This window comes from Delphinus delphis, chromosome 1 (genome assembly GCF_949987515.2).
Source record: "Delphinus delphis chromosome 1, mDelDel1.2, whole genome shotgun sequence".
Lineage (NCBI taxonomy): Eukaryota > Metazoa > Chordata > Mammalia > Artiodactyla > Delphinidae > Delphinus > Delphinus delphis.
Genome location: NC_082683.1, coordinates 106,597,339 through 106,621,680, shown reverse-complemented (window position 1 = coordinate 106,621,680; position 24,342 = coordinate 106,597,339). Strand labels below are relative to the sequence as shown.

General features: G+C 36.2%; 1 protein-coding gene across 1 annotated transcript in view; it reads right to left on the bottom strand.

Moving 5' to 3' along the window:
- The window catches only part of GPR89A (G protein-coupled receptor 89A), a 40,412-nt gene that overhangs the window by 1,106 nt on the left and 14,964 nt on the right, over positions 1-24,342 (bottom strand). The window contains exons 5-12 of the mRNA XM_060028517.1: positions 23,338-23,439; positions 20,367-20,487; positions 19,639-19,719; positions 12,216-12,325; positions 10,205-10,293; positions 9,182-9,274; positions 2,551-2,646; positions 829-918 (exon numbers count right to left, since the gene is read on the bottom strand). Of these exons, the coding sequence (XP_059884500.1) occupies positions 829-918; positions 2,551-2,646; positions 9,182-9,274; positions 10,205-10,293; positions 12,216-12,325; positions 19,639-19,719; positions 20,367-20,487; positions 23,338-23,439 (782 nt within the window). The remainder of the gene's footprint in view (positions 1-828; positions 919-2,550; positions 2,647-9,181; positions 9,275-10,204; positions 10,294-12,215; positions 12,326-19,638; positions 19,720-20,366; positions 20,488-23,337; positions 23,440-24,342) is intronic.

Here is a 24,342-nt window from a genome sequence, read left to right as displayed (position 1 = left end):
CCATGCCACAATCCTGTATAGAACCATTCATATGATTAAGGCTATAAATAAGATATTTAAATAGACTGCCCCAAAAGGATCCAGTTATACTTTTCCCATATGGGTAAGTTGGTGGTTTTAGGTATTATAACATGAAAGGATTCCACCTTATCAGAAACTATGTGATACATATGATTTTAACATCATTATAAGTCATTAAAACAAATTACTCCAGGCCACTCCAAGCCCTTGAAATTGTTACTAGGCTCCTGAGCTCTTCCTAAAATTGTGCTAGATGCTTGGTGATCCCTTCTTCCCTCCCAACCTCTTCTCTCCTTTCATTCAAACAAGTCTTGGATTTTGAAATCCTTACCTCTTCTGACAGAGAGGATTTACCTTCCAGCTCCATGAAGCCTTCCTATGCTGATCAGAAAACAGCTGAACATTCTGCTTCTCCTACTTCCATATCCTCCTTACAAGCAACTCTCACAGTTATTCTTCTACCCTCAAATACTATCTCATTTATTCATTCCAAATACCTGCTCAGCACCTACCATGTGCCACGTTCTGTTCTAGATGCTGGTGACATATCAGTGAATGAAACAGACTGTGACCTCATTCTATGACCTTTGGTAACTAACTGTACTTATCTGATTGGTGTATGATGTAAATACATCATCATCAACTCATGTATTAGTTTAACTTTTTCTTTTACTCTGTTGTATGTCGTTTAAATATTTGCGACTGTTGTTTAAGATCTCAGAAGGCAGAAATGTTAACTAGGTAAAATCATCTCACAGTGCCACATGTAATTAAATTAGTACTTTTAAACTCTGTGATACAACCTACCTTGGTAAGAGTGATCAGCAGTCCTCTGATAGACGTGACAATGATTATTCCAACCAGAATGAAGGAAATGTGTTGGGACCAGAACTTCACCTGTCAACACAATAGGAAGGAAAAATATTTGTTAAATCTCTGTTCAGAGAGATGGGAAAGCTAAGAAGATGCATTCTTATCACTTATGTAGCTGTGAGAGGGAACTTCATTAGCAAGTAAGTGGCAGCGAAAACATGTACAGGAAGACTGCAGTGGATATCTTAACTAGCAGACTTAAAACTGAAGGCCAGAAGAAAGCAAGTGCAATGAAGTGATGAAAATAACTCTAATAACCAGAAGAAACACAAAGCTAATAACACAGCTTCAAGTGAAAAGCATGAATTAAAAGGAAACTAAATAGCAGCCTGATAATTTTAATACCTGAATGACAGTTCTCTGATCACCCAAAACTATAAGAAACTTTTCTTCTTATAATAAAAGAATATGTAGACATTCTCAGCTATAGTCTAGGAAATAGCTGACCTTCATCTGAATCACATGATGATACTTTCTTCTCCTCTTGGATTGCTTCAGAGTGAGAGGCAGCTGTGATACCCTGTGCTTGATTCAGGGCTGAAAAGCATCTGAGGGGGAGCTGCATTGCTAACATCTAAGAGATGTTATTCAGAATTATGAAATGTGAAGCACGTATATAGATGAGTTATAGATGGAATACATATACACACACAGCAGCTAGCCTCAAAGCACTGATAAGGGCATTTCTAAAAACTCACCCCAGTAAAAAAGTGTAAAAGAGGAAAACACATGTGAATAAAGAGTGAAGCATACTTCACCGTATAATTTATACACTACTTGAAGGAAAGATGCCATGCTCCTTCACATGAAAAAGGATACACTATTGATCTATCATCAAAAAAATGTGTGCTTTGAGCTGTTTCTCAAGGACTGGCGCTCAATTTGCTCTGGTGTATTTTCATTTTATCCAGCTATGAGGGGCATGTCCAGCTGAGATGGCTGGCTGGGGGTAGCATGCAGTCTGTGGCCAGGATCATAGCACAGCTAAATGGCACTCATAGGGACTAAGAACATGACATTGGTCTTATTATCAAAGTGCTAATCAGCTAGAATCACTGGCTATATATATACCTGGAAAATATACTATTCTACAAATAAAGACATTAAACTTAAATTGGGACAAGAATGTGTTTAATAACAGTAGTATTATAAAACACGTAGAAAGATGATTAAAAAAACCTTTGTGCACAGGTGACAGTTAACACTTTTAGCTCAAAACCCACATGAATTAATTGATACAGTTAATTTTTTATAGCAGAAACCATTTCAGTTCTAATACGAAAACACTAATTAGTATTTAATTTTCTACCAGAGGAATCAAAGGTGAGTTATGTTTGAAGATGTCATCAAGTATCACAGAAAGAAGTATTTGAATATTTGTTACGGAGAAGCTGGTGAGTGGTAGCTGCTAGAGAAGAAGAGGAGGAACTACAGAGATAATCACTAACCATGACAATAATAATTGCCAGTCGTCACTTATGGTTTTATGCCCTTTATGAATTTGCCATAGGAATACGCCAAAATATATAGGAGAGTGAGAATAATGAAAGCAGAAGCAAGTACCTAGAATAAGGAGTTAGAATCTAAAGAATTGTTATTTAGAACAGATAAAATAGAAAGAAACATAAGAAACAAGGATTTTGATACAACTCTTACATCAAATTGGATCCCCAGATAATTCACAGTGATCTCAATGCCTCTTGTGACTGGATCAGTTTTCCCAACTCGGTCAAAAACGATATTAATGGTTGCCTGCAGAGACATAGACCTTTACATTAGAGTATCTCAGTAATCACCATTTTAAAAAATGATTCAAAATAATGAATTAATCACCAAATGTACCTTACCAGGTAGATATTCCTAAAAATGCAATTCTACTCTCAATCTAAATCATATATAAGAAATCTATTTTGGCTATTCACACATAGGCAAACAAAAGTCCCTATCTACACTATCTTTCTTTTCTGTAGAGTCTAAAGGGGAATAAGGCTATGACATATACAAATTAATTTAACAGGATCCAGCAAGGAAACATTTTGGTAGACGAACTCAGGGTAAGAGAATCAAGGAATTCCAGAGTAATTCCCTGTGGTTATTTTCTGACAGCTCTAATAGCAATCACTAAAACAACAAAAATAGAGTTATAGCTGACAAGCCAACGAAGAAGATCAAATGGAATTACGAAAAATACCCAATTAATCCAAAAGAAGGAAGAAAAAAAGGAAAAAGGGGAAAAAAGAACACATGAGATGAATAAAAACATACAGCAACATGGTTGTTTTAAACTCAACCATATCAATAATCACATTAAATATAAATGGTCTAAACCAGGGGTTGGCAGACTCTGCCACTGTCATATAACTGTAGCTACAGACAATATGTAGATAAATGGGCTTGGATGTGTTCCAATAAAACTTTTAAAATAAAAGCACGTGGTGGCTGGATTTGGCCTGTGGGCTATAGATGGCTGACTCCTGGTCCAAATATGACAATTAAATGGCAGAGAGCACCAGATTAGATAAAAAAGCAAGTTGCTTACAAGAAACCCACTTTAAATATAAAGATACAAATAGGTTAAAAGTAAAAGTATGGAAAAAGATATATTATGCTAACGCTAATCAAAAGAAAGCTGGAATGTCTATATTAATATGAGACAAAGTAGATTTCATAGCAAAAAATAAAAGGGTCATTTCATAAGAATAAGAGAATCATTTCAACAAGGGGCACATAATGACCCTACATGACATACATGAAGCAAAAAAGTGATAGAATTAAAAAAAAGGCAAATCCACAACAATAGGTGGAAATTTCAACACCCCTCTCTCAGTAATTAAGTAGTCAGAAAATCAGTAAGAGTACAGAAAACTTTAACAATACCATCAACCAACTTGACCTAATTGACACTTGCAAGCCATTCCACCCAACAGGAGTAGAATACACATTCTATTCAAGTGTACATAGAACATTAACCATGGTTAGCCATATTCTGGGTCAGAAAACAAGTCTCAATAAATTTAAAAAGATTCAAAGTATATTCGCAGATCACATGAAATTAAATTAGAAAGCAATTACAGAAAGATATTCAGATGATCCCCAAATATTTTATAACATACTTCTAACCCACAAGTCAAAGAAGAAATGAAAAAGGAAATCAGAAAGTATTTTGAACTGAATGAAAATAAAAATAAACATCAAAAAAGTTGCATTTTGTGAGACGCAACTAAAATAGTGCTTAGCAAGAAATTTATAGCATTAAGACACCTATATTAAAAAAAAGGTTTCAAACCAATGATCTTAGCTTCCACTTTAAGAAATTAGAAAAAGAAGACCCCCAAAAAGCAGAAGAGAAATAATAGTAAAAACCAGAAAAACAACAGAGAAAAATCAATTAACCCAGATGCTGGTTCTTTGAAAAGTTCAATAAGATTGATAAACTTCTATCGAGACTGATCAGAAAAAAAGAGAAAAGACACACATTATCAATATGAAGAATTAGAGAGATATCAATTCACATCCACTAAAATTATTATAATTAAAAAGATAGATAATAAGTGTTGGAGAGGATGTGGAGAAATTGCAACCATCACACATTGCTGGCAGGAATGTAAATTGGTACAGATGCTTTAGAAAACAGCCTGCTAGTTTGGCAGTTTATTAGAAGGTTAAACATATAGTTAGCATATAACCCAGCAATTCTACCCCTACAGGTATCTACCTAAGAGAAATGAAACATCTGTCCACATAAAAACTTATACATGAATGCTCACAATAGCATTATTTACAGTGGACAAAAAGTGGAAACAACTCAAATGTCCATCAACTGATAAGTGGATAATTTAAATTAATGTGGTATATCCATATAAGGAAATAAATATTACTCAGTCATAAAAAGGAATGAAGTACTGATAGAGGCTACCACATAGATGAACATTGAAAACATTTTGTGAAGAAGCCAATCACAAAAGATCACATTGTATGATTCCATTTACATGAAATGTCCAGCATAGGGAAATTTATAGAGACAGAAAGGATCAATAGATTAGTGGCTCCCTGAGGCTGGGGGAGAAATAGGGAATGACTGCTAGTGAGTATGGGATTTCTTTTTGGGGTGATAAAAATTGATTGTGTTGATGGTTACACACTTTGTGAATATTAAAAACCATTGAATTGTACACTAAATGGGTGAATTGTATTGCATGTGAATTATATCTCAATAAAGCTGTTACATAAAAAGAGAATGAGAGAGGTGACATCATTACAGACTTTATAAATATTAAAAGGATAATAAGAGAATACTATGAACAATCTTATGCCAATAAATGACAACTTCAATAAAAATGGATAAATTCTTTGTAAGACACAAATACAAAAGTTCACTCAAGAAGAAATAGATAACCCTGAATAAACTTTATAAATATTAAAGAAATTATATTTGTAGTTAAAAAACTCTCTGCAAAGAAAACTCCAGGTCTAGATGGCTGATGAAATCCACCAAACATTTAAGAAAGAAATAATAACAATTCCACGCAAACTCTTCTGCTAATTAGAAGAGAAAGAAATACTTCTCAACTTATTCTCTAAGGTTAGACACCTAAACCAAACAAAGACATTAACAAGAAAACTACATTCTGGTATTCCTCATAAACATAGATGCACAACTTCTTAACAAAATTTTAGTAAATTAAATCTAACAAAATATAAAAAGGATAATACATCATGGCCAAGTAAAGTTTACTGCAGGAATGCAAGGTCAGTTTAATATGCAAAAAGTAATGTAACACTATATTAGCAGACTAAAAAAGAAAAACCATATGATCATCTCAATAGATGCAGAAAAGCATCTGACAAAATCAAACATGCTTTCATGATTAAAAACACTCAAGAAACTATGAATAAAAGAAAATTCCTCAGCCTGATAAAGGGCACCTAGGAAAAACCGACAGCTAACATCATACTTAATGGTGTAAGACTGGATGCTTTCCCCTTAAGATCAGGATGACTGCTCTATTTAACTCTGTAACTGGAGGCTTTGGTCAGTGCAGTAAGGCTGGGGGAGGAGGATCAGAAGAAAGGTAGGATGGAATTGTTTATGTAGAAAAATCCTACGAAATTTATAAAAAGCTTCTAGAAATAATAAGGGAGTTTAGCGAGGTTGCAGAATATAAGATCAATATACAAGAATCAATTGTATATCTATATACTAGTAACACTTGGAAATTAAAATTATAAAAACATTTTCATTTATAATAGCATCAAAAAATTAAATACTTAAGAGATAAGTCTGATGAAAGTTTTGTACACTAAAAACTATAAGGGCTTCCCTGGTGGTGCAGTGGTTGAGAATCCGCCTGACAACTCAGGGGACACGGGTTCAAGCCCTGGCCCGGGAAGATCCCACATGCCGCGGAGCAGCCGGGCCCGTTCGCCACAACTACAGACCCTGTGCTCTAGAGCCCACGAGCCACAACTACTGAAGCCCGTGGGCCTGGATCCCATGCTCTGCAACAGGGGAGGCCACCGCAGTGAGAGGCCCGCGCACTGCAACAAGGAGTGGCCCCTGCTTGCCGCAACTAGAGAAAACCCGTGTGCAGCAACGAAGACACAATGCAGCCAAAAATAAAAAAATAAAATAAAATAAAAAAAGAGTAATAAAAACTATAAAACACTGTTGAGAGAAACTAAAGAAGATCTAAATAAATGAAGAGTTGTACCATGCTCATGAATTGGAAAACTCATTGATCAAGACAGTGTGGTATGGGCAGAAGTAAATATATAAGATACATATAAATCTCAATAGAAAAAAAGAGAGTACAGAAACAGACCCACACACATATGGTCAATTAGTTTTTGACAAAATTGCAAAATCACCTCAATGGAGAAAGGATACTCTTTTCAACAAATGGTGCTAGAACAATTGGCTATCTATATGAAAAAAATGAACTTGGATTCATACTCCAATATCATATTAGAAAATTAACTCAAGATGGATCATAGACCTAAATGTAAAACCTAAAACTATAAAATTTCTAGAAGAAAACATATGAAAAAAATCTTTGTGACAAATCTTTAGACAAATATTTCTTTCTTTTCTTTTTTTTTTTTTTTTTTGCGGTATGCGGGCCTCTCACTGTTGCGGCCTCTCCTGTTGCGGAGTACAGGCTCCAGACGTGCAGGCTCAGCGGCCATGGCTCACGGGCCCAGCCGCGCCGTGGCATGTGGGATCTTCCCGGACCAGGGCACGAACCCGCGTCCCCTGCATCGGCAGGCAGACTCTCAACCACTGCGCCACCAGGGAAGCCCTAGACAAAGATTTCTTAGATACAACACCAAAAGCATAATCCATAGTAGGAAAAAGAAGATAAATAGGACTTCATCAAAGTGAAGAATTTCTGGTTTTCGAAAGATACTGCTAAGAGAATGAAAAGCCAAGCCACTGACTGGGAGAAAATATCTGAAAATCACATATTTGATAAAAGGCTTCCAGACTATATTGAAAAACTCTCAAACCCAATAAAAAGAAAACAACCTAATCAAAAAATTGACAAAAAAATTTGAATAGATACATTGCCAGAGAGGATATACAGGTGGCAAAAAGGCACATAAAAAGTTGTTCAACATCATTAGACATTAGGAAAATGCAAATTAAAATGATTCAATACCACCTCATACTTATTAAAACATCTAAGATTAAAAAGACTGACTACACAATGTTGGTGAGGATGTGGAATAACTGAAACCCTCAAACACTGCAGGTGGGAATATAAAATGGTGCAACCTCTTTGGAAAAGTTTGGCTGTTTCTTCAAAAGTCAAACGTACATCTGCCATATGATCCAGCCATTCTACACTTAAATGCTTTCTCCCAAGAGAAAAGAGAGCATATGTCCAAATACAGACTTGTACATAAATGTTCACAGCAGCTTTATTGTAATATCCCCAAATTGAAAACAAACAAATATCGATCAGCAGGCGAACAGATAAACAAATTGTGGCACATCCATACAATGGAACACTACTCATCAATAAAAAGGAATAGAGGGCTTCCCTGGTGGCGCAGTGGTTGAGAGTCCGCCTGCCGATGCAGGGCACACGGGTTCGTGCCCCGGTCCGGGAAGATCCCACATGCCGCGGAGCGGCTGGGCCCATAAGCCATGGCCGCTGAGCCTGTGCATCTGGAGCCTGTGCTCCGCAACGGCAGAGGCCCCAACAGTGAGAGGCCCGCGTACCGCAGGAAAAAAAAAAAAAAAAAAAAAGTAATAGAGAGGCATTACAAAGGGGCCTGAGGAAACTTTTGGAAGTGATGATGGATGTGTTCTCTATCCTGATTGTGGTGATGACTGTTGCACAGGTATATATATATATATCAAAATTTACCAAATTGTATACTTTAAATATGTACAGTTTGTTGAATGTCAATTACATCTCAATAAAGCTGTTAAAAATGTTATGCTCTCCTAAAGGCTGCATCTCAGGAAAAGCCTTTAGTAGCTTAGTTAATTGAATACACTATCTTCATTTATCCTCTCCCACTGAATGAATCAAGATTTAAAAATGTCATCTGAATGGGTATTAGCATCAATTTATTATAACATTAGATCTGTTAAATCCAGAATCCTCCATTCATCTACACTGATCAAAATTAACTAACAAGCTGACAAAGCTCCTCTTTGTGCAAGCACAGCCCCAGTGGGAAAGTCACCGAACTAGAACGTCAAATCAGCCTTTTCTATAATCACACTGAAATCCATTAATACCTGCAGATGAGTCACAAGTAAAGACAAATAATGCAGTACATAAAATGCACATAAAGAATAGAGCGTTAAGGGAGAGCCACAAAAGAATAAGAGCTGTAAGCACAGAAGATGAATTTATCTGTAGAAATATGTTTTAGAATTTACTTTTTTGGGTATATGCAGATTATTAAAAAGGACAGGTGGTTTCTATTCTGAGCTGAAGGTAGGAATTGCGTTATATACAATCACGTACTCATGCGTAATATGGAAAGCAGGGTGTAAAATAAGAAACTTCAATATTCACTCTTCATATATTTCATAATCTAAGAACTTATTCATGATTTCTGACAGAAGAAAAATGCAACCTCCCTCTTCTAGGTGACCCAAAAAGGAGAGGATGAAAAAATGAGGCTCAGAGATGTGAAAGATCACATTTTCTATTGACTCAACTGGATTTGGAGTTTAGTTCAATGCCTCAACCGAACTCAATTTTCTCTCTCTGCCATTACCAGGGAAAATCACCTAAATCCTGACAATTAAAAATAAAATACTTACCATGAAAATTTTCCAAACACAGTAAATAGAGAAAAAGTAACCCAGAAAATTAAAATATTTCCCCTTGAAAGTTTTGGAGTATTCTATTCTCTCCTGAGGGAAAACAAACACAAAACATGGTTAGTCTCAGCAAAATTACATTTATATTCCACAAAATTCCTGCCTCTATGAATCACTGTTCGGGCTAAGAATTAAAACCACACATGATAATAATATTAAAATAACAGTAATAGTAGTAGTGGGAAAAATTTATTGAATGATTACTTTAAGCCAGAAATTAGGATAAACACCTTACATGCATTATCTACTTTAATCTTCATAACAACTCTTATGAGATATGTTCTCTTTAATTTTACAGATGAGAAAACAGAGGCTTAGGGAGGTTAAATAACTTGCTTAAGGTTGCAGAGCTAGTGAGTAAGGGAAGTTAGGCTCAGGTCTATCTGTCTTCAAAGCCTATGTTCACCTCTATCCTACATGGCTATTCCTGTGAAGTAATCCTCAAAAAGGAGTAAAATAGTTTGAACAACCTTAACTAATAGATTTTGCATATTTAAATTACATTGCATTTTAGGTGTACAAAGGAAAGTTACTTCTTGTAGTTAGGTCCCTTCTTGATCTGGATCCTTTAAAATAGGGCTAGACCATGGCAGATGGGTGTCTTACTGCTCTTACACTATTATTAACTTGCAAGAGAACAAAAAACAGAGGAGTTACCATAGGAGCTACCCTCTTGATCCTGGATCATCAGTAGGAAGTGGTGTGTGCCACCTTCCTAGATGACTAAAAGCCTCTTCTGACTATCCCACTAATTTCTATTTTTGAGAGTGTTCCATTAAGGGTTTTGCTACTGGTAGGAGCAATGTCACAAAGAGTGCAGCCATCAGTGCTTCGTGGCTGATATTGAAGCTATGAGGTGCCTCTTACATGGCTTGGCCATAGAGGATGCTAAAAAGCTAGTTAGTCTTGTTCTCTCTTCTATCATATTAGTAAAAACCACACTTCAGTTTCCTTGCTCTGTACCTTGGTAGCATATAGATCAGCCGTTTCCAGAAAAAGCTGTCTGCTTAGTTCTTCCAAAGCATCCACTTCCTGTTGAATAAGAGTAAGATCTGGCACAAAATGGGCATCAAGGTTTAAATCACATAGAAGTTTCAAGGAACAGCAATAAAGAAAGCATATGCTTTTGGTTTCTTCTACAGTGGGTCCTAGGAACTGCCCATAGTTTCAATTTCCTGCTTATAGCCAGCAGTACTACTTTAGAACGATTTTTCCAACCTCAGACACAGGTGTATAAAAGCTTTTCCATCAAGAGCGTCACCACCAAACACCTACCACTCAGTTCCTCACTAGCTCAAGTGGCTCAGAGAGATGGTTCTGTTTATTTTTGCTTTATCTAGTTAGATTAAGTCAAATGTAATCTTTGGAATCTCAAAAGGTTACATAGTAAGAAAAACACCTATAATATAGCAAAGTTTTCTCCTGAAATATCTGAATAAATACAATGTTAGGGAAGGGAACTAATGTTTACTGAGTTCTAATACAGGCTGGGATTTATAGACATTACCTTCTTTAGTTCTTTACGATATTATCTTCTATTATTTACAACAATCCCATGAGATAGGTGTTATTATCCATTTTGCAGATAAGGAAAGTAAAGCTCAGAGAGTCAAATAACTTGCTCAAAGTCACACAGCTGATAGGCATGGAAGCAAAGTCAGATCTGCCTTACTCCAAGGCCTGCTCTTTCCATTACGCTATGCCACTTTCGAAGAACTCAGTGAGGTCGTGTGATTATCCTCTCCATTTAGGAAAGGACTCAGAAATCTTAAATAATCCCGATACTTTTTTGACTTGACTTAGTGTTGCTAAGATAGCTTAAACCTAAACTTTGGCTTTTATGAATTTTTAAGTAATAAAAATAGTAAAGACAGCCCTTTCTAAAACAGAAGCATTGGCTTTAATCCAAATCCTCCCTCCTCTCTGTGAGTTTTCCACTATTACCCAAATCAGCAAATGCCCTTCAGCTCCTTCAGTACTGGCTGCTGTTGGCATGGTCCAGGCCACTGAATAATGCGGTTTAATGAGTTACACGTTTGGCTCTTCCATGATTAGGCAGTAAGCTCCTTGAGGAGAGAGGCTATCCTCTGCTCATCATTTTATCCCTTAGCACTCTGCTGGAAATAGGAGATGAGAAATGAATTTAAAGTCATCTTTTTTTTCTCTCTCCTGTGGTCATCCTACTTTTTTTTCTTTTTCTTTTTCCAATTCTTACCTGCATTTCACACCAGAAAGATATATCATAATTTATAGCAAGAATAGGTTACATTCTTTTTCTCCAATTGAGGCACAGGGGAATCTGTTCTTCCTCAGGCCAGAGAATGAAGCAGGAATATGCTATTTTACCTCTAGTCCCCCACCCCAAATTCCAGCTTAATAACCTGGTAGCCACAAAGAGATCTGGTTACTCAATTTGGGAGTCAGTTTAACACTGCAACCAGCTGGGCCAAGACAAGTCCATTATCCCAATCTCCTTGATTCTTTAAACCAAAAAGTCACTGGAGATACAGAGCTGCTTAAAATTTGTTTGTTTCTAAAACTGACTGCTTTAGAAATGGGCCCTTACAATCTCATATACAAACCATCCATCTGGGGGAGGCACTGTTTTGTGGTGGTGTTTCAGAGGTGGGAAATACAATAGTGTAGTGGAAAGAACTGAGGAGACCACAGTTCTGGTCTTATCTTTGCCACAAGCCACTGTGTGACAACTTCTCTGGGTCTATTTTCTCATCTGTAAAATGGAAAGACTGACATGTTAGCACCCCTTCAGTTCAAAGACAATGGTTTTATTATTTTATGATCTTCTATGGCTGTTGGAAAGATGACTGTATACATTGTATTTCCTAAGCCCAGCCCTGGCCAGCTGAACTCTGTTGCAGTCAGGTATCTTAGAAGAGAATATCCCAATACTATTTTTTCTTCTGCCCTTGGTCCAGAGTTGAGAAAAAGAATCAAGCAGAGGGATAAAGGATACTTTCACTTCCTGGTGCTGAAGTGGTAACACTCTTTATCATTCCCCAGAATCCTGATGGTTTGTTATGCACCTCCCCCTTCTGGAACATAGTCCTCCGTGTCATTGCCATCCTGAAATAAAATATAAAACCTCAGCAAGGAAGCATGGACCCTCGTACTCCATTCTCATCTGCTTTCCAGTCTCATAACTGCTCCTGTCATTTGCTGAGCTGTTCAGGGAAGGATTCAAATTCTGGAGTCCCACTTTTCCACTGCTTACAACTGAGGGAAAAGCATACACTCCCAGAAGGAATGTGGAATAGGTGAAGGAGCACAGAATTGGAGTAGGCAATAAATTTGAGGACTGCCTCTACAACTTGGAAACTGTGAGACCTTAGAGTTTTCATTTCCTCATCTCTGGATGATTGTGAAGATCAATGAAATAATATATTTAATTATTACCATTATCATTTAAAAACAAAATAAAACAATAGCTAACATGCCTAGCTAAAGGATCAGGTACAGGGTAGGAACTCAATAAATATTTTTTTCTTTCCTTTTTAAAAGCAGACAAAAGAAAAACAAACAAACAAACAAAAACCTCAGAAAATCACATAAACCTGGCCTCTTCTAAAACACCATTCTCCCTTTAATGACAGTCTCCCCCTACTACCGAATAAATCAAGGGAAAACTTGTCCTTCCTCTTGTCCTGTCAGTCTGTGGAAGGACCTACCGCCTCAGTGGTGGCTGCTGGCATGTTCCAGCCCACCACATAGAATAGGGTCCTTGTGAGGAAAAATAGAGCATTTGTGCATAAATGGCTTCTTGAAGAGTACAATAGGCCAAGGCCTACAGGCTTAAAGTAAACCAGAATGAGTCTAATAAAAAGAGTTGTAGAACTAAAGAAAACTTTAACTCAAGGTTAACCTCAAAAGGATGACAAGAGATAGAAGTGGTAAGGATAAAGAAGCAGCATTGGTATTCATGGTTAGGACCAATAAAAATGGAACCAATGGTACCAAATACCAAATGGTATTTTTGTGGGCTAAATTCTTTAAGCCATTGGCTAAAATGATATTAACAATAAAGAATATTAAGTGTGTTAGCCACACTGACTTAATTGTTTCCTCCTTAAAATGACCTTTACCGCGATACTGAGTAAATGGACTATAGCTCCCAAGTTGTATTAGCTCCTTCTGCATTTTCCTTTAATTACGCATGTGCACCGTAACTCAGCATTATTGGAAGATGCAGAACAGCCAAGAAGAGGCTCAGACCTAGGGAGACTTTGACTTGGCGAGACTCCTAAGTCTTAGTTTTCCTATTTTCATAGTTGGGAAAGCTGGAGCAAAAGGGAAGAGGTTCTATCCCACTCATTTACATCAACCTACCATGCTGAATTAAAGGAAGGCAGAGGGAGATAGGGCACACAGAAGCGCATTTCTGTTGTCCTTAGTTTCAATGTCTATAATACAATAAACATAATGACTGGCTGTGGAGTGGAACCTCTTGAACATGTAAAGATGACAGACACTGCATTGTGGCCCCACAACAGGCAAAGAGGTAATCACTAGAAGAAGTATGTACTTGGTAGTAGTTTGCATGTAAAGAAGCTGAAAAATGTCTACTATGGTTTAAATACTCCATTCTACCGTTTTCTGGTATCCATCGCTTCTGGTTGGAAGTCAGCAATTACTTTTTTAATTAAACATTTTCTTTTGAGATAACTGTAAATCCACATGGGGTTATAAAAAAAATACAGAGATACCATGTACCCTTTACCCACCTTTCCCCAATGGAAATCTTGTGGGTACAATATCACAACCAGGATACTGACACTTATAGAGTCAAAATACAGAACATTTCCATTACTACAAGGATTCCTCACGTTGCCCTTGTATAGCCCACTTCCCTCCTCCCACCCCCAGGCCTTCTTTAACCCCTGGCAACCACGAATCTGTTTCCACTTCCATTTTGTCATTTAAAAAATGTTATATAAATAGAGTCATACCGTATGCACCCTTTGTGAATTGGCTTTTTTACTCAGCATAATTTTCTGGAGATTCATACAGGTTGTTGCATCTATCAGTAGTTCATAACTTCTTATCACCCAGCAGTATTCTGTGGTATGGATAAACCACACTTTAACTATTTATCCATTAAAGGATATCTGGATTATTTCCATTTCTGGCTAATATGAATAAAACTGCTATAAACATTAAGGCACAAATTTTTGTGTGAAGATAAGTCTTCATTCCTCTGGAAAAAGTACCCAGGAGTGCAATTGCTATGTTGTGTAATAGTTGCATGTTTAGTTTTTTTAAGAAACTGCTAAACTGTGTTCCAGAGTTACTATACTATTCCACATTCTAACCAGCAATGTATGAGTGATCCAGTTTCTCTGCATCCTTACTAGCATTTGTTGTTGTCACTAATTTTTATTTTAGTCATTCTAATAGGTATGTAGTAATAGCTCATAGTTTTAATTGCATTTCTCTAATGGCTAATGATGTTAAAAAGCCTTTTCATGTGCTTAATTGCCATTTATACAACGTGTACAGTGAGTGTCTGTGCAGGTCTTTTGCCCAACTTCTAACTGGACTATTTGATTTTTTTTTTTTTCTCTAACTTGTGAAAGTTAGTTCTTTCTCAGATATGTGGTTTGCAAATACTCTCTCCCAGTCTGTAATTTTTCTTTTCATCCTCTTAGCAGGGTTTTTCACAGAGTGAAATTTTTTCATTTTGATGAAGTCCAATTTATCAATTTTTCCTTTTATAAATTGTGCTTTTGGTGCCAAGTCTAAGAACTCTTGTGTAGCCCTAGATTTCAAATATTTCTCCTATTTTCTACCAAGTTTTACAGTTTTACATTTTGAATTAATTTTTGTATAAGGTGTGAGACTTACACTGAGATTCATTTAAAAAAAATCTATGGATGTCCAATTGTTCAAGCACCATTTGTTGAAAAGGCTCTCTTTCCTCCACTGAATTGATTTTGCAAATTTGTAAACAAATTAGTTGGGCATTTTTCTGTTGGTCTGAGTCCTCTATTCTGCTCCATTGGTCTATGTGTCTATACCTCTGCCAATATAATCCTTGATTATAGCTGTATAATAAGTTTTGAAATCAGATAGACCGATACTGTTCATTTTACTTTTTCAAAATTGTTTTAGCTATTTTGAAAAAGTGTCTAGTACTTTTGTGTCTCCATATAAACTTTAGAATAATTTTGTGTGTATCTACAAAAAATCTTGCTGGGATTTTGAAATGACTTACATTAAACGTGTACATCAATGTGGGGAGAATTAACATCTTTACTACGTTGAGTCTTCCAATCTATTAAACATGGGATGTTTCTCTATTTAGACCTTTGATTTCTTTCATCGGCACTTCATAGTTTTCAGCATATAAGTCCTGTATGTGTTGTGTTAGATTTATACCTAAGTATTTCTTTTTTTTTGAGTGACTGTATTTTTAATTTCTAGTAATATAAAAATACAATTAATTTTTGTATGTTTACTTTGTATTCTACAACCTTGTTCAGCAACCATTACTTTTTTTGTTGTTCCCCTATATTTATCATTTTTCTCTTGATGCTTTCAAGATTTTTTCTTTATCTTTTAGCAATTTGACTATATGAACCTAGGTGTAGTTTTGTGGTTCCCCTACTTAAGCCTCTTAGATCTGTAAATTAATGTTTTCCACCAAATTTGGAAGGCTTTTGGCCATTATTTTTTCAAGTACTTTTTTGGCCCCTTTCTCCTTCTTCTAGGACTCCAACTACAAGTATTTAGACTGCTTGATATTGCTTCATCCTGAGATTTTGTTCATTTTTCTTCCATCTTTGATTTCTCTATTCTTCAGACTGAATAATTTCTATTGATCTGCCTTCAAGTTCACTGATTCTTTCTTCTGCCATCTCAATTCTGCTAAGTCTACATAGTAAAATTTTCATTTCAGTTACTGTAGTTTTCAGGTTTGAATTTTCTTTTGTTTCTTTTTTAAAATATAGTTTCTATTTCTCTTTTGAGACTCCTTTTCTGTTCACTAATTAATATTATGCTTCCTTCATTTCTTTGAATGTATTCATAATAGCTGTTTTCAAGTCTGTTTGCTAAATGTGTTATCTGGGCCCCCCTGGAGTTGTGTCTATTAGTTGCTTTTTATCTTGAATATGGGTTGCACAGTTCTGTTTCTTTGTATGTCTAGTAAGTTCTGATTGAAAACTTGACATTGTAGATATTATGTTTTAGTGGCTTTGGAATCTGTTTTATTTTTCTGAGGACTGCTCTTTTTTTGTTCTAGTAAGCAGTTAATTTACCTGGACTCGAAATGTGAAACTGTCATACTTACTGTGTGCAGTAACTAACGTTTCTGCTCAGCTTTTCAACTCTTAGCGGCTCTTTCTTTAGCCTGACTCCCTGGTGGTTTCCTCTGAGCCTGAGCAGGTTAGTGGTCAACAAAGAATTTGGGCAGATTTTATAATCAGATTTTAGGCCTTGCTTACCCTCTCTGTGGTCCCTTTGTTTCTAGGGATCCCTCCTAAATTTCTAATTGCTTTGCCAGTCCTGAGTTGTACCTTCTGACACCTCAAGCCAAGTAAGAATTTCACTTTCTGTCATCCTACTTGTCTAACTTACATACCTGTCACTTTCTGTCATCCAACAATGTCTAACTTACATACTGTTCAGACAATGCACTCAGTCAAAGACACAACAAACTTGCAAATCTCATTAAGAGGCAATGCTGTCTTTCAAGGGTAGACCCCTTTCTAGTTTCCACCTACTTCTCAGCTCTCTGGTATTTCCTCTACACATGCATAGTTTAGTGATGAGGCAGGGATTTGGGCAGAGTTTATATGTAGATTGTAGATCTCAGTCCTTCTGCATCTCTCTTGCTTTCAAAATTTTCCCTTTAAATTTCCCAGTTACTCTGCTGATTTGAACTCTATCAATCTGTATACTTGAGTGGGCAGTGGTTGAAGAGCACTCCGAGGCAAGAAAACCACAAACATGCAGTTACCTGACACTCTTCAAATTTCTACCTGTCTCTGTTCATTTTCCATTGCCTTTGAATATTTGTTTTTAACTATTTTTCCTGTTTCTAATTCAAGGGTAGAGATAAGGTTTTTCCTCATAGTAATAGCTTGCATTAACTTTTACATACTCTACGTACTCTAGGTTTTTTGTTTTTGTATGTCATAAGCTGTGTGAAAAAGTATAAATTCAGAATTTGTGGGTTGAAAGGGATCCTAGAGACCCTTTAGTTAACCCCACCATTTTACAAATGAGAAAACTGAGACAGTTTAGTATTTGCTCAAGATGACTTAACAAGTTTCTTGTAAAGTGATTGTCTAGTTCAAGTTCTTTTCCTTATACCATGGTGTGTAGTTGCATAACTGTATTTTTTATCTTCTACAAAACTACAATTTCAAAACTAATATTGTTTGTGAAAAAAGACTATACTTCAGTTATATCATAGATCTCCAAAACAAAAGCTTTAAAATCTAAGTCAACAGAAAAATAAAACAAAATAACAGGTCACTTAATTCTCTCAAACTGAAAAAAGCTGAAAGGCTTTGATCACTAACTCAGCATATTTATACTATCTGAACTAGGTTTTTGATGAATATTTTCCAAATACTATAAACCTTATCCTCTATTCGGTGTTCCAAGTGAGAAGACAGTATGCCTCTTTCCTGCCCCCATTTTCAACCATTAACTTTTCTGTACATAACAGATACTATTTTTCGTGTATGTCATCTCACTAGGGCCCTCTGCTGTTAAATTGAAAGATGTTTTCTGGTCACTACTCTTCTGCAGCTACGAGTGTTTCTGGAAACATTTTTTCAATATTTTGGTAAATAGCTAAGACATTGTATGACCCTCAAAGGTTGCAGTGTTGTCAAGTTAGCTGTCTATCTGCCCTGTTAGCTCCACTGGGTAAAGAACCGTGATAATTAGGTTAAGTTGGGAGGCTGATTCTTCTGAGAGCCACTCAAATTAGTAAGACCTACGGCAGGACCACAAACTATCCCAGACCCTGACTTATCAAGGTCTATAGGGGTACATGTATAGATCAGAGCCAATTCCTCAGCATGACTAGTGATGAAATGGCTTAAAAGTGCACATCCACAATGACATGGGTCATGACTTTATAGTCATCTCTCTATATAAATAAAATAAATATAGTACAAGGGAGAATGATCATGGGAATCAAAATAGTATGTTCCTATGCAAGTATCTTTTAATATTGAACAATGTTGCTCTTGTTGTTATATTCTAAAAATCTACATTCATATTCATTCATGTAAAATAAACTGTAGAGCATGAATGTGAACAAAACATATATAAGTAAACAAATGTATACACATGTGTATCTACTTCCACTCCCTTAGTAAAGATGTATACAAATGGAGATAAATAATTAGTTGGTGAATCTGGACCTCTTTATCATTCTAATGTCTATTGTTCTCTCTTATATTAAGTCTGTTTTGACTTGATTATGTATCTTACTACAGTAAAGTGTTGAAAGAAGAAACATGAAATGGAAAAACACTCATGCAATTTAAAACTTCTATGACATCATTTTTATATGAGTACTAATAACTCTAATTAAAACAGTAGACCAATAAGCTTCATGAAGGTAGGAACTGATTACCTCGTTCATCATTCTATCTCTATGTAGTATTCAGCATTTAGTACAGTGCCTCGCATAAAGTAGGCTTTCTATATAATTATTAAGTGAATGACTATATGAATGAATAAATAAAGGTAAAGTATTAAAACCAAATGATTCTCCTGCTGAGATTATTAATAAGTTAGATAGTTTTCCTTGGCTATGTATAGTTCACTGTTCTAAGAACTCTACATGTTAGTCAACTCATTATTATTATTTCCATTTTACAGATAAGGAAACCAAGACATAAAGAAATAAAGCAACTAGCTCAAAGTCACACTGTGAGTTGTAGGCCAAAGATTCAGATTCAGATAGTCTGAATCTAGAGCCTATGCTTTTACCTGCTGTGATATAGATTTCTAGAAATGTCACCTCGAAAACATACATTTTAAAAGTAGTTTTTAAATAATAAAAACAACAAAAATAGCTGGAAGACTTGAAGGATTTTTTAAAGTAGTTGGAGAAAGGGAAGTTGAAATAAGGCATGAAAAAGTTTGTAAAAATGCAGCACAATAGACTTTTAAAACATCCAGTGTAGAATACCTTCAAATATAAAAGTTATTCTAAAATTTATCTCAAGAGAATTTATCTAAAGTTAGGAACTAAGGTTGAATTTGAAAATTTTCTTTCACATAAGATTAGACACTAAGTCTTTGATGGTTCCCTAACTTAAAAATGAAATGAGATGAAATTCCCTGTTAGCACCAATTCAGGTCAAATTTCCTTGTTGAGAAATTCTAACAGCATTAATGTGCTGATATCTTACCTTTTCTTTTTGCTTATGATCATATCCATGGTTTGGAGTAGTCGCCGTTCCAGGGCTACAATATCTGTGTCAGTCACATTCCTATAATAAGCACAAGCTGTTAGCAAAGTTTTGGGTTCCATCCCTGGGCATAATACAAGGCAGCTGGAGAAACACATAAACCTCAATTGTTACCCTATAATTCAAGGAATTGTATTTTTTCTGAGGAATATTAAAATAACTATAATAAGCAAAAATGTTTTTGTTGTCATTTTTTAATAGCTAATTCTTCTGGGGCCTCAGGGAAGTGGAAGGTAACTAGCTCTCTTATAGACTTGCTTAACTTTGATCCAGTGACATTTAGGATATACGTGTATGCACAGTTTTAACTTGGCATTGTCATCTACTGTTCTACTTTTGGGAGGAACTGATTTGCTGAAGTTGAGACTAGCTCACATTGCTGTCCACTAAAAATGTGTCTTTAAAAAGTGGGGGTGAAAAGGGGGTGGAGAAGGTCAGATTGAAATTGCCATTTTAAAAATAAATAAATGTAGGACAAATAACAAGGGCAAGCAATATAAGTGATAAGATTTATTTGAAAGATTCCTAGGTCAATGCCCATAAGGACAGAGAAGAGTAAAAAGGCAGTGTCATAGATCTAATATTTAAGTATTAATGATGGTGGCACGATATGACATATGTATTCAATAAGTAATGGGGAAAAAGAAAAGAGACAAAACTCTTGTTACCTGAGGAAGTAGGACAGGTAAGTGTATGGGCAGTTGACAGCACCAAATCCAGAAAGAAGAGCCATGAGAGTCACCCCAATCACACCTACCCGGCTGATGAGTTGTTCTATGGACAAGATCCCTAAAAATATCAAAGCACATTAATGCCAGGTGATACAGGTAAAACGGCTTTCACCTGCACAGCAAAAGGAAACATCACTGAAAACAGCAACCATTACTTTTAGCTAACTTACATAAGCTAAATTTTAATTATTAATATGTAGATTTTTCTCTAATAAATATGTCTATTGATTTTCTTCTTATCTCAAATGCTTCCAGAATCATTCTATTCTTGGGTAATGGTAATAGTAAAATAATAACAACAGTTATAAGTAACACTTATTGTCTATTTATTCAAGGTAGTGTGAACTCTAACAAAGTAAGGTAGTACTTTTAGTAAAAGGTTTGGCAAAAAAATTAGGAAAGCAAATCTGCTGGAAAAGTATAAATAGCAGATACTACTTCTTACTATAGTTAACTTCAATCTATACATTTTCCCCTAATGTCATAAGCTCTTTACCTACCTTTGTCTTATTCATTTTTGCCATCAATACACACATAATGCATCTAATAAATGGGCTGAATTTATAGAATGAGTAATTCAAATGTAAGTACGTGAGTTTTTGATACTCAGTTGTATTCTAATTATCAATGGTTTCCTATTATTTGAGAAGGCTGAAAATCAACTTGGTAGTTAAAATAAATACTATTGTTGATGTATTGGGGATACATGAGAGAAAGCAATGCTAAGAATAACTCAGGAAGTTTAGTGTCACAGGAAAAAACTAGTTTAAGTTTGTTTTCACTTCCTATTTCTAGGATAGAATCACTTCAGCCAACCACTCCTAAGGCCTAATGCCAGAGCTGCCGTTCAGGAATTCTACTAGCTTTGAAGCTGAGCTTCCAATATTTGAGTCCTCTTGTGCCTGTATTTCCACTACACCATTTTAGAGGTCATTATGACTGCTGGTCTCTAATCTTTTGCCTCCTCCAACCTTCCATTTCCTTCTTTGCTGAGCTTGGACTCCAAGCTTGTTTGCTTTAACTTCTCTCTCCAGGACTTTCAGTCCTCTACTCTTCTCCTGAAGCACTGATCCTGCAAACTCCCAACTCTGGATCAGTCTAACACTCTGCCTTCCCTGTGCCCATGACTGAGCTGCCCCAAACTGCTAGAATGCATACTGACACTGATGCCATTACAGGTGTATGGTCTCCAGTCTTAACAGAAATCACACACTACTAAGGAATCCTTTTCTCGCCCTTGGTCAGCCATTTCTCCCCCTACCCCTCAGCAGATACTCTTTAACTCATTTTTCCAATCTGTTCTTTTTAGCTAATGTGCTTATTATATAAGAAAGAAGTTATTAGACATAAACTACCTTCATTCTACTATAAATATTTACATCTGTAATCATCCTTCCAACTTGCCCCCCTCAGAACAAGATGGTGTCCGAAGCTAAGACTTCTCTACCTGTGCTTTTGATCTAATTTCCCTTCCACCTCCTCCAAAATCTTGTTCCATTTCCTGTCCTCTTATCTCTTGTATCTTCAATCTTTCCTCCTTTGCTGGTTCTTTCCTTTCAGTTTCAAGTCTCTTTCCTAAGAAAAAGTCTGTCCTTGGCCTTGAGTTTACATCTAGTTACCAGTCCTCTCTATCTACCCCTTAATAGCCAAGCTTCTTTCAACTCCATTTATTCTTCAATTGGCTGCAATTCAGCTTTTAACCCATTCTTCTTCACCCAATGAAAAGTACTTTCATTAATAATTGTAATGACAATAGAATAGGTAACACTCACCAAACACCTGTTATATAACAGGTACTGTTTTAAGTATTCTACTTACAATTAATTTAATCCTCATAACAACCCTATGAGGTGGATATTATTGAATATCACATTTTACAGATGAGGAAATGGAGGCACAGAGAGGTCAAGTAACTTAGTCAAGGCCACACAGCTAACAAGGGGCAGAGTCAGGATTAAAACCCAAACAGTCTAGCTCTAGAGCTTGGACTCTTAGCCATTATTATAATATGGTCACAAATTTTCTTCTGGTTGCAAAATGCAACAACATTTTCCAATCCTTGTTTTATTTAATCATTTATGACATTGAATCATTCCTATTTAAAATTATTTTCCTTTCTTGGCTTTCATACCACAATTTCCCTTGGTTTTCCCATTTCCTTCTCTACTTGCTTTTTCTTGGTCTTTTTTTTTTTGCTCTGCATGGGCCAGAATTCCTTCTTTCATTTCTGTCTATATATTTTCCTTGGGTGATCTTGCCTGTTTCCCCAGTCTCACCTAATGGCATTTAGCTGACGTCTAACTTTTCAGATTCCTGAAATTATCTCCAAGAGGACAGATAAATCCATACCTTTTTCCTAAGTTCCTGACTTGTGTGTCCAATTACCTACGGAATATCACTTAGATGCACACAGGCAAATCAAATTCAACATATTCCAAACTAAAATTATCTTCCTTCTTCTGTATTACTTATCTCAGCAAATGACATCACCGGCTATCTAGTCACCCAAATAAAAAATCTATACCACTAGTCTCCATTCTGTCTCTCACTCACTCTTGAATACACCAGTCTTTTTTTACCTCAGGGCTTTACATGATGTTTCCTGTGCCTTCCTGCTGGGTCTACCTTTGATCTTGTCCTTTAAATCTCAGCTTGAATACCACCTCCTCAGAAAGGTTGATGCTAAGGCCTTGCATTAAATTTGATATCCTTATCTGCATTATTCTCTATCATAGCAACCTGTTTGCTCCGTGATGATAATAATCACAATTGGCAACTATGTGTTTATATATTTACTATATATTTACTATGTGTATATATATTTGATATTTATAACTCAAAATTGATTTTTTTCAAATTAGAAAATTATAAACAACACTTTCCCTCTCCCCACCACATATACACTCACCATGTTTTGGGCTGAGAATGGGAAATGGATCTCCTAGTTTCCAGAAGAAATACATAAAGGTCAACCATAAAAGACAGGAAAAAAGCAGTCGCTGTTTATGCACTAAGAAAGAGGAGACAAGGTGAAATAGATATATGATAACGAGCTTTCTCTACATAAGTTTATGGGATCATTCTAATTAATATTTGGTTGGCTTGCTCACTTGGCAAATGAATGATGGAACAATATAAGTTTTAGAAATTGTTTTCTAAACCTCTTACCATCATTAGAGAATTTTGGCTGAAATTAAGATGCGGGTTGAGTTAGGGGAGACATTTCTTTTTTTTTAAGAATGCAAGAATTCTTGGGTTTCCCTGGTGGCGCAGTGGTTAAGAATCTGCCTGCCAATGCAGGAGACACGGGCTTGAGCCCTGGTCCAGGAAGATCCCACATGCTGTGAAGCAACTAAGCCTGTGCGCCACAACTACTGAGCCTGTGCTCTAGAGCCCGTGAGCCACAACTACTGAGCCCTTGCGCTGCAGCTACTGACGCCCGTGCGCCCTAGAGTCTGTGCTCTGCAACAAGGGAAGCCACCGCAATGAGAAGCCCCTGCACCGCAACAAAGAGTAGCCCTCTCTCCCCGCAACTAGAGAAAGCCTGCGTGTAGCAACGAAGACCCAATGCAGCCAAAAATAAATAAATAAATAAATTAAAGAAAAAGAATGCAAGAAGTCTTTTAAAATGACAGTTAAAGGGGGGGGGAAGGTCATTTTCTGATAAAGTACTAATAACAATTCCCAGTACAAATCAGAAAGTACAAATAGTACCCTGCATTGGAAAAATGAAAGGAAAGATATTATAGTAGAAACAAATAAAGCTGTGGCAGGACAAATAACCTAATCATTCATTATTTATTTTGTAACAATCTTTTTTTTTTTTTTTTTGCGGTACGTGGGCCTCTCACTGTTGTGGCCTCTCCCATTGTGGAGCACAGGCTCCAGACGCGCAGGCTCAGCGGCCATGGCT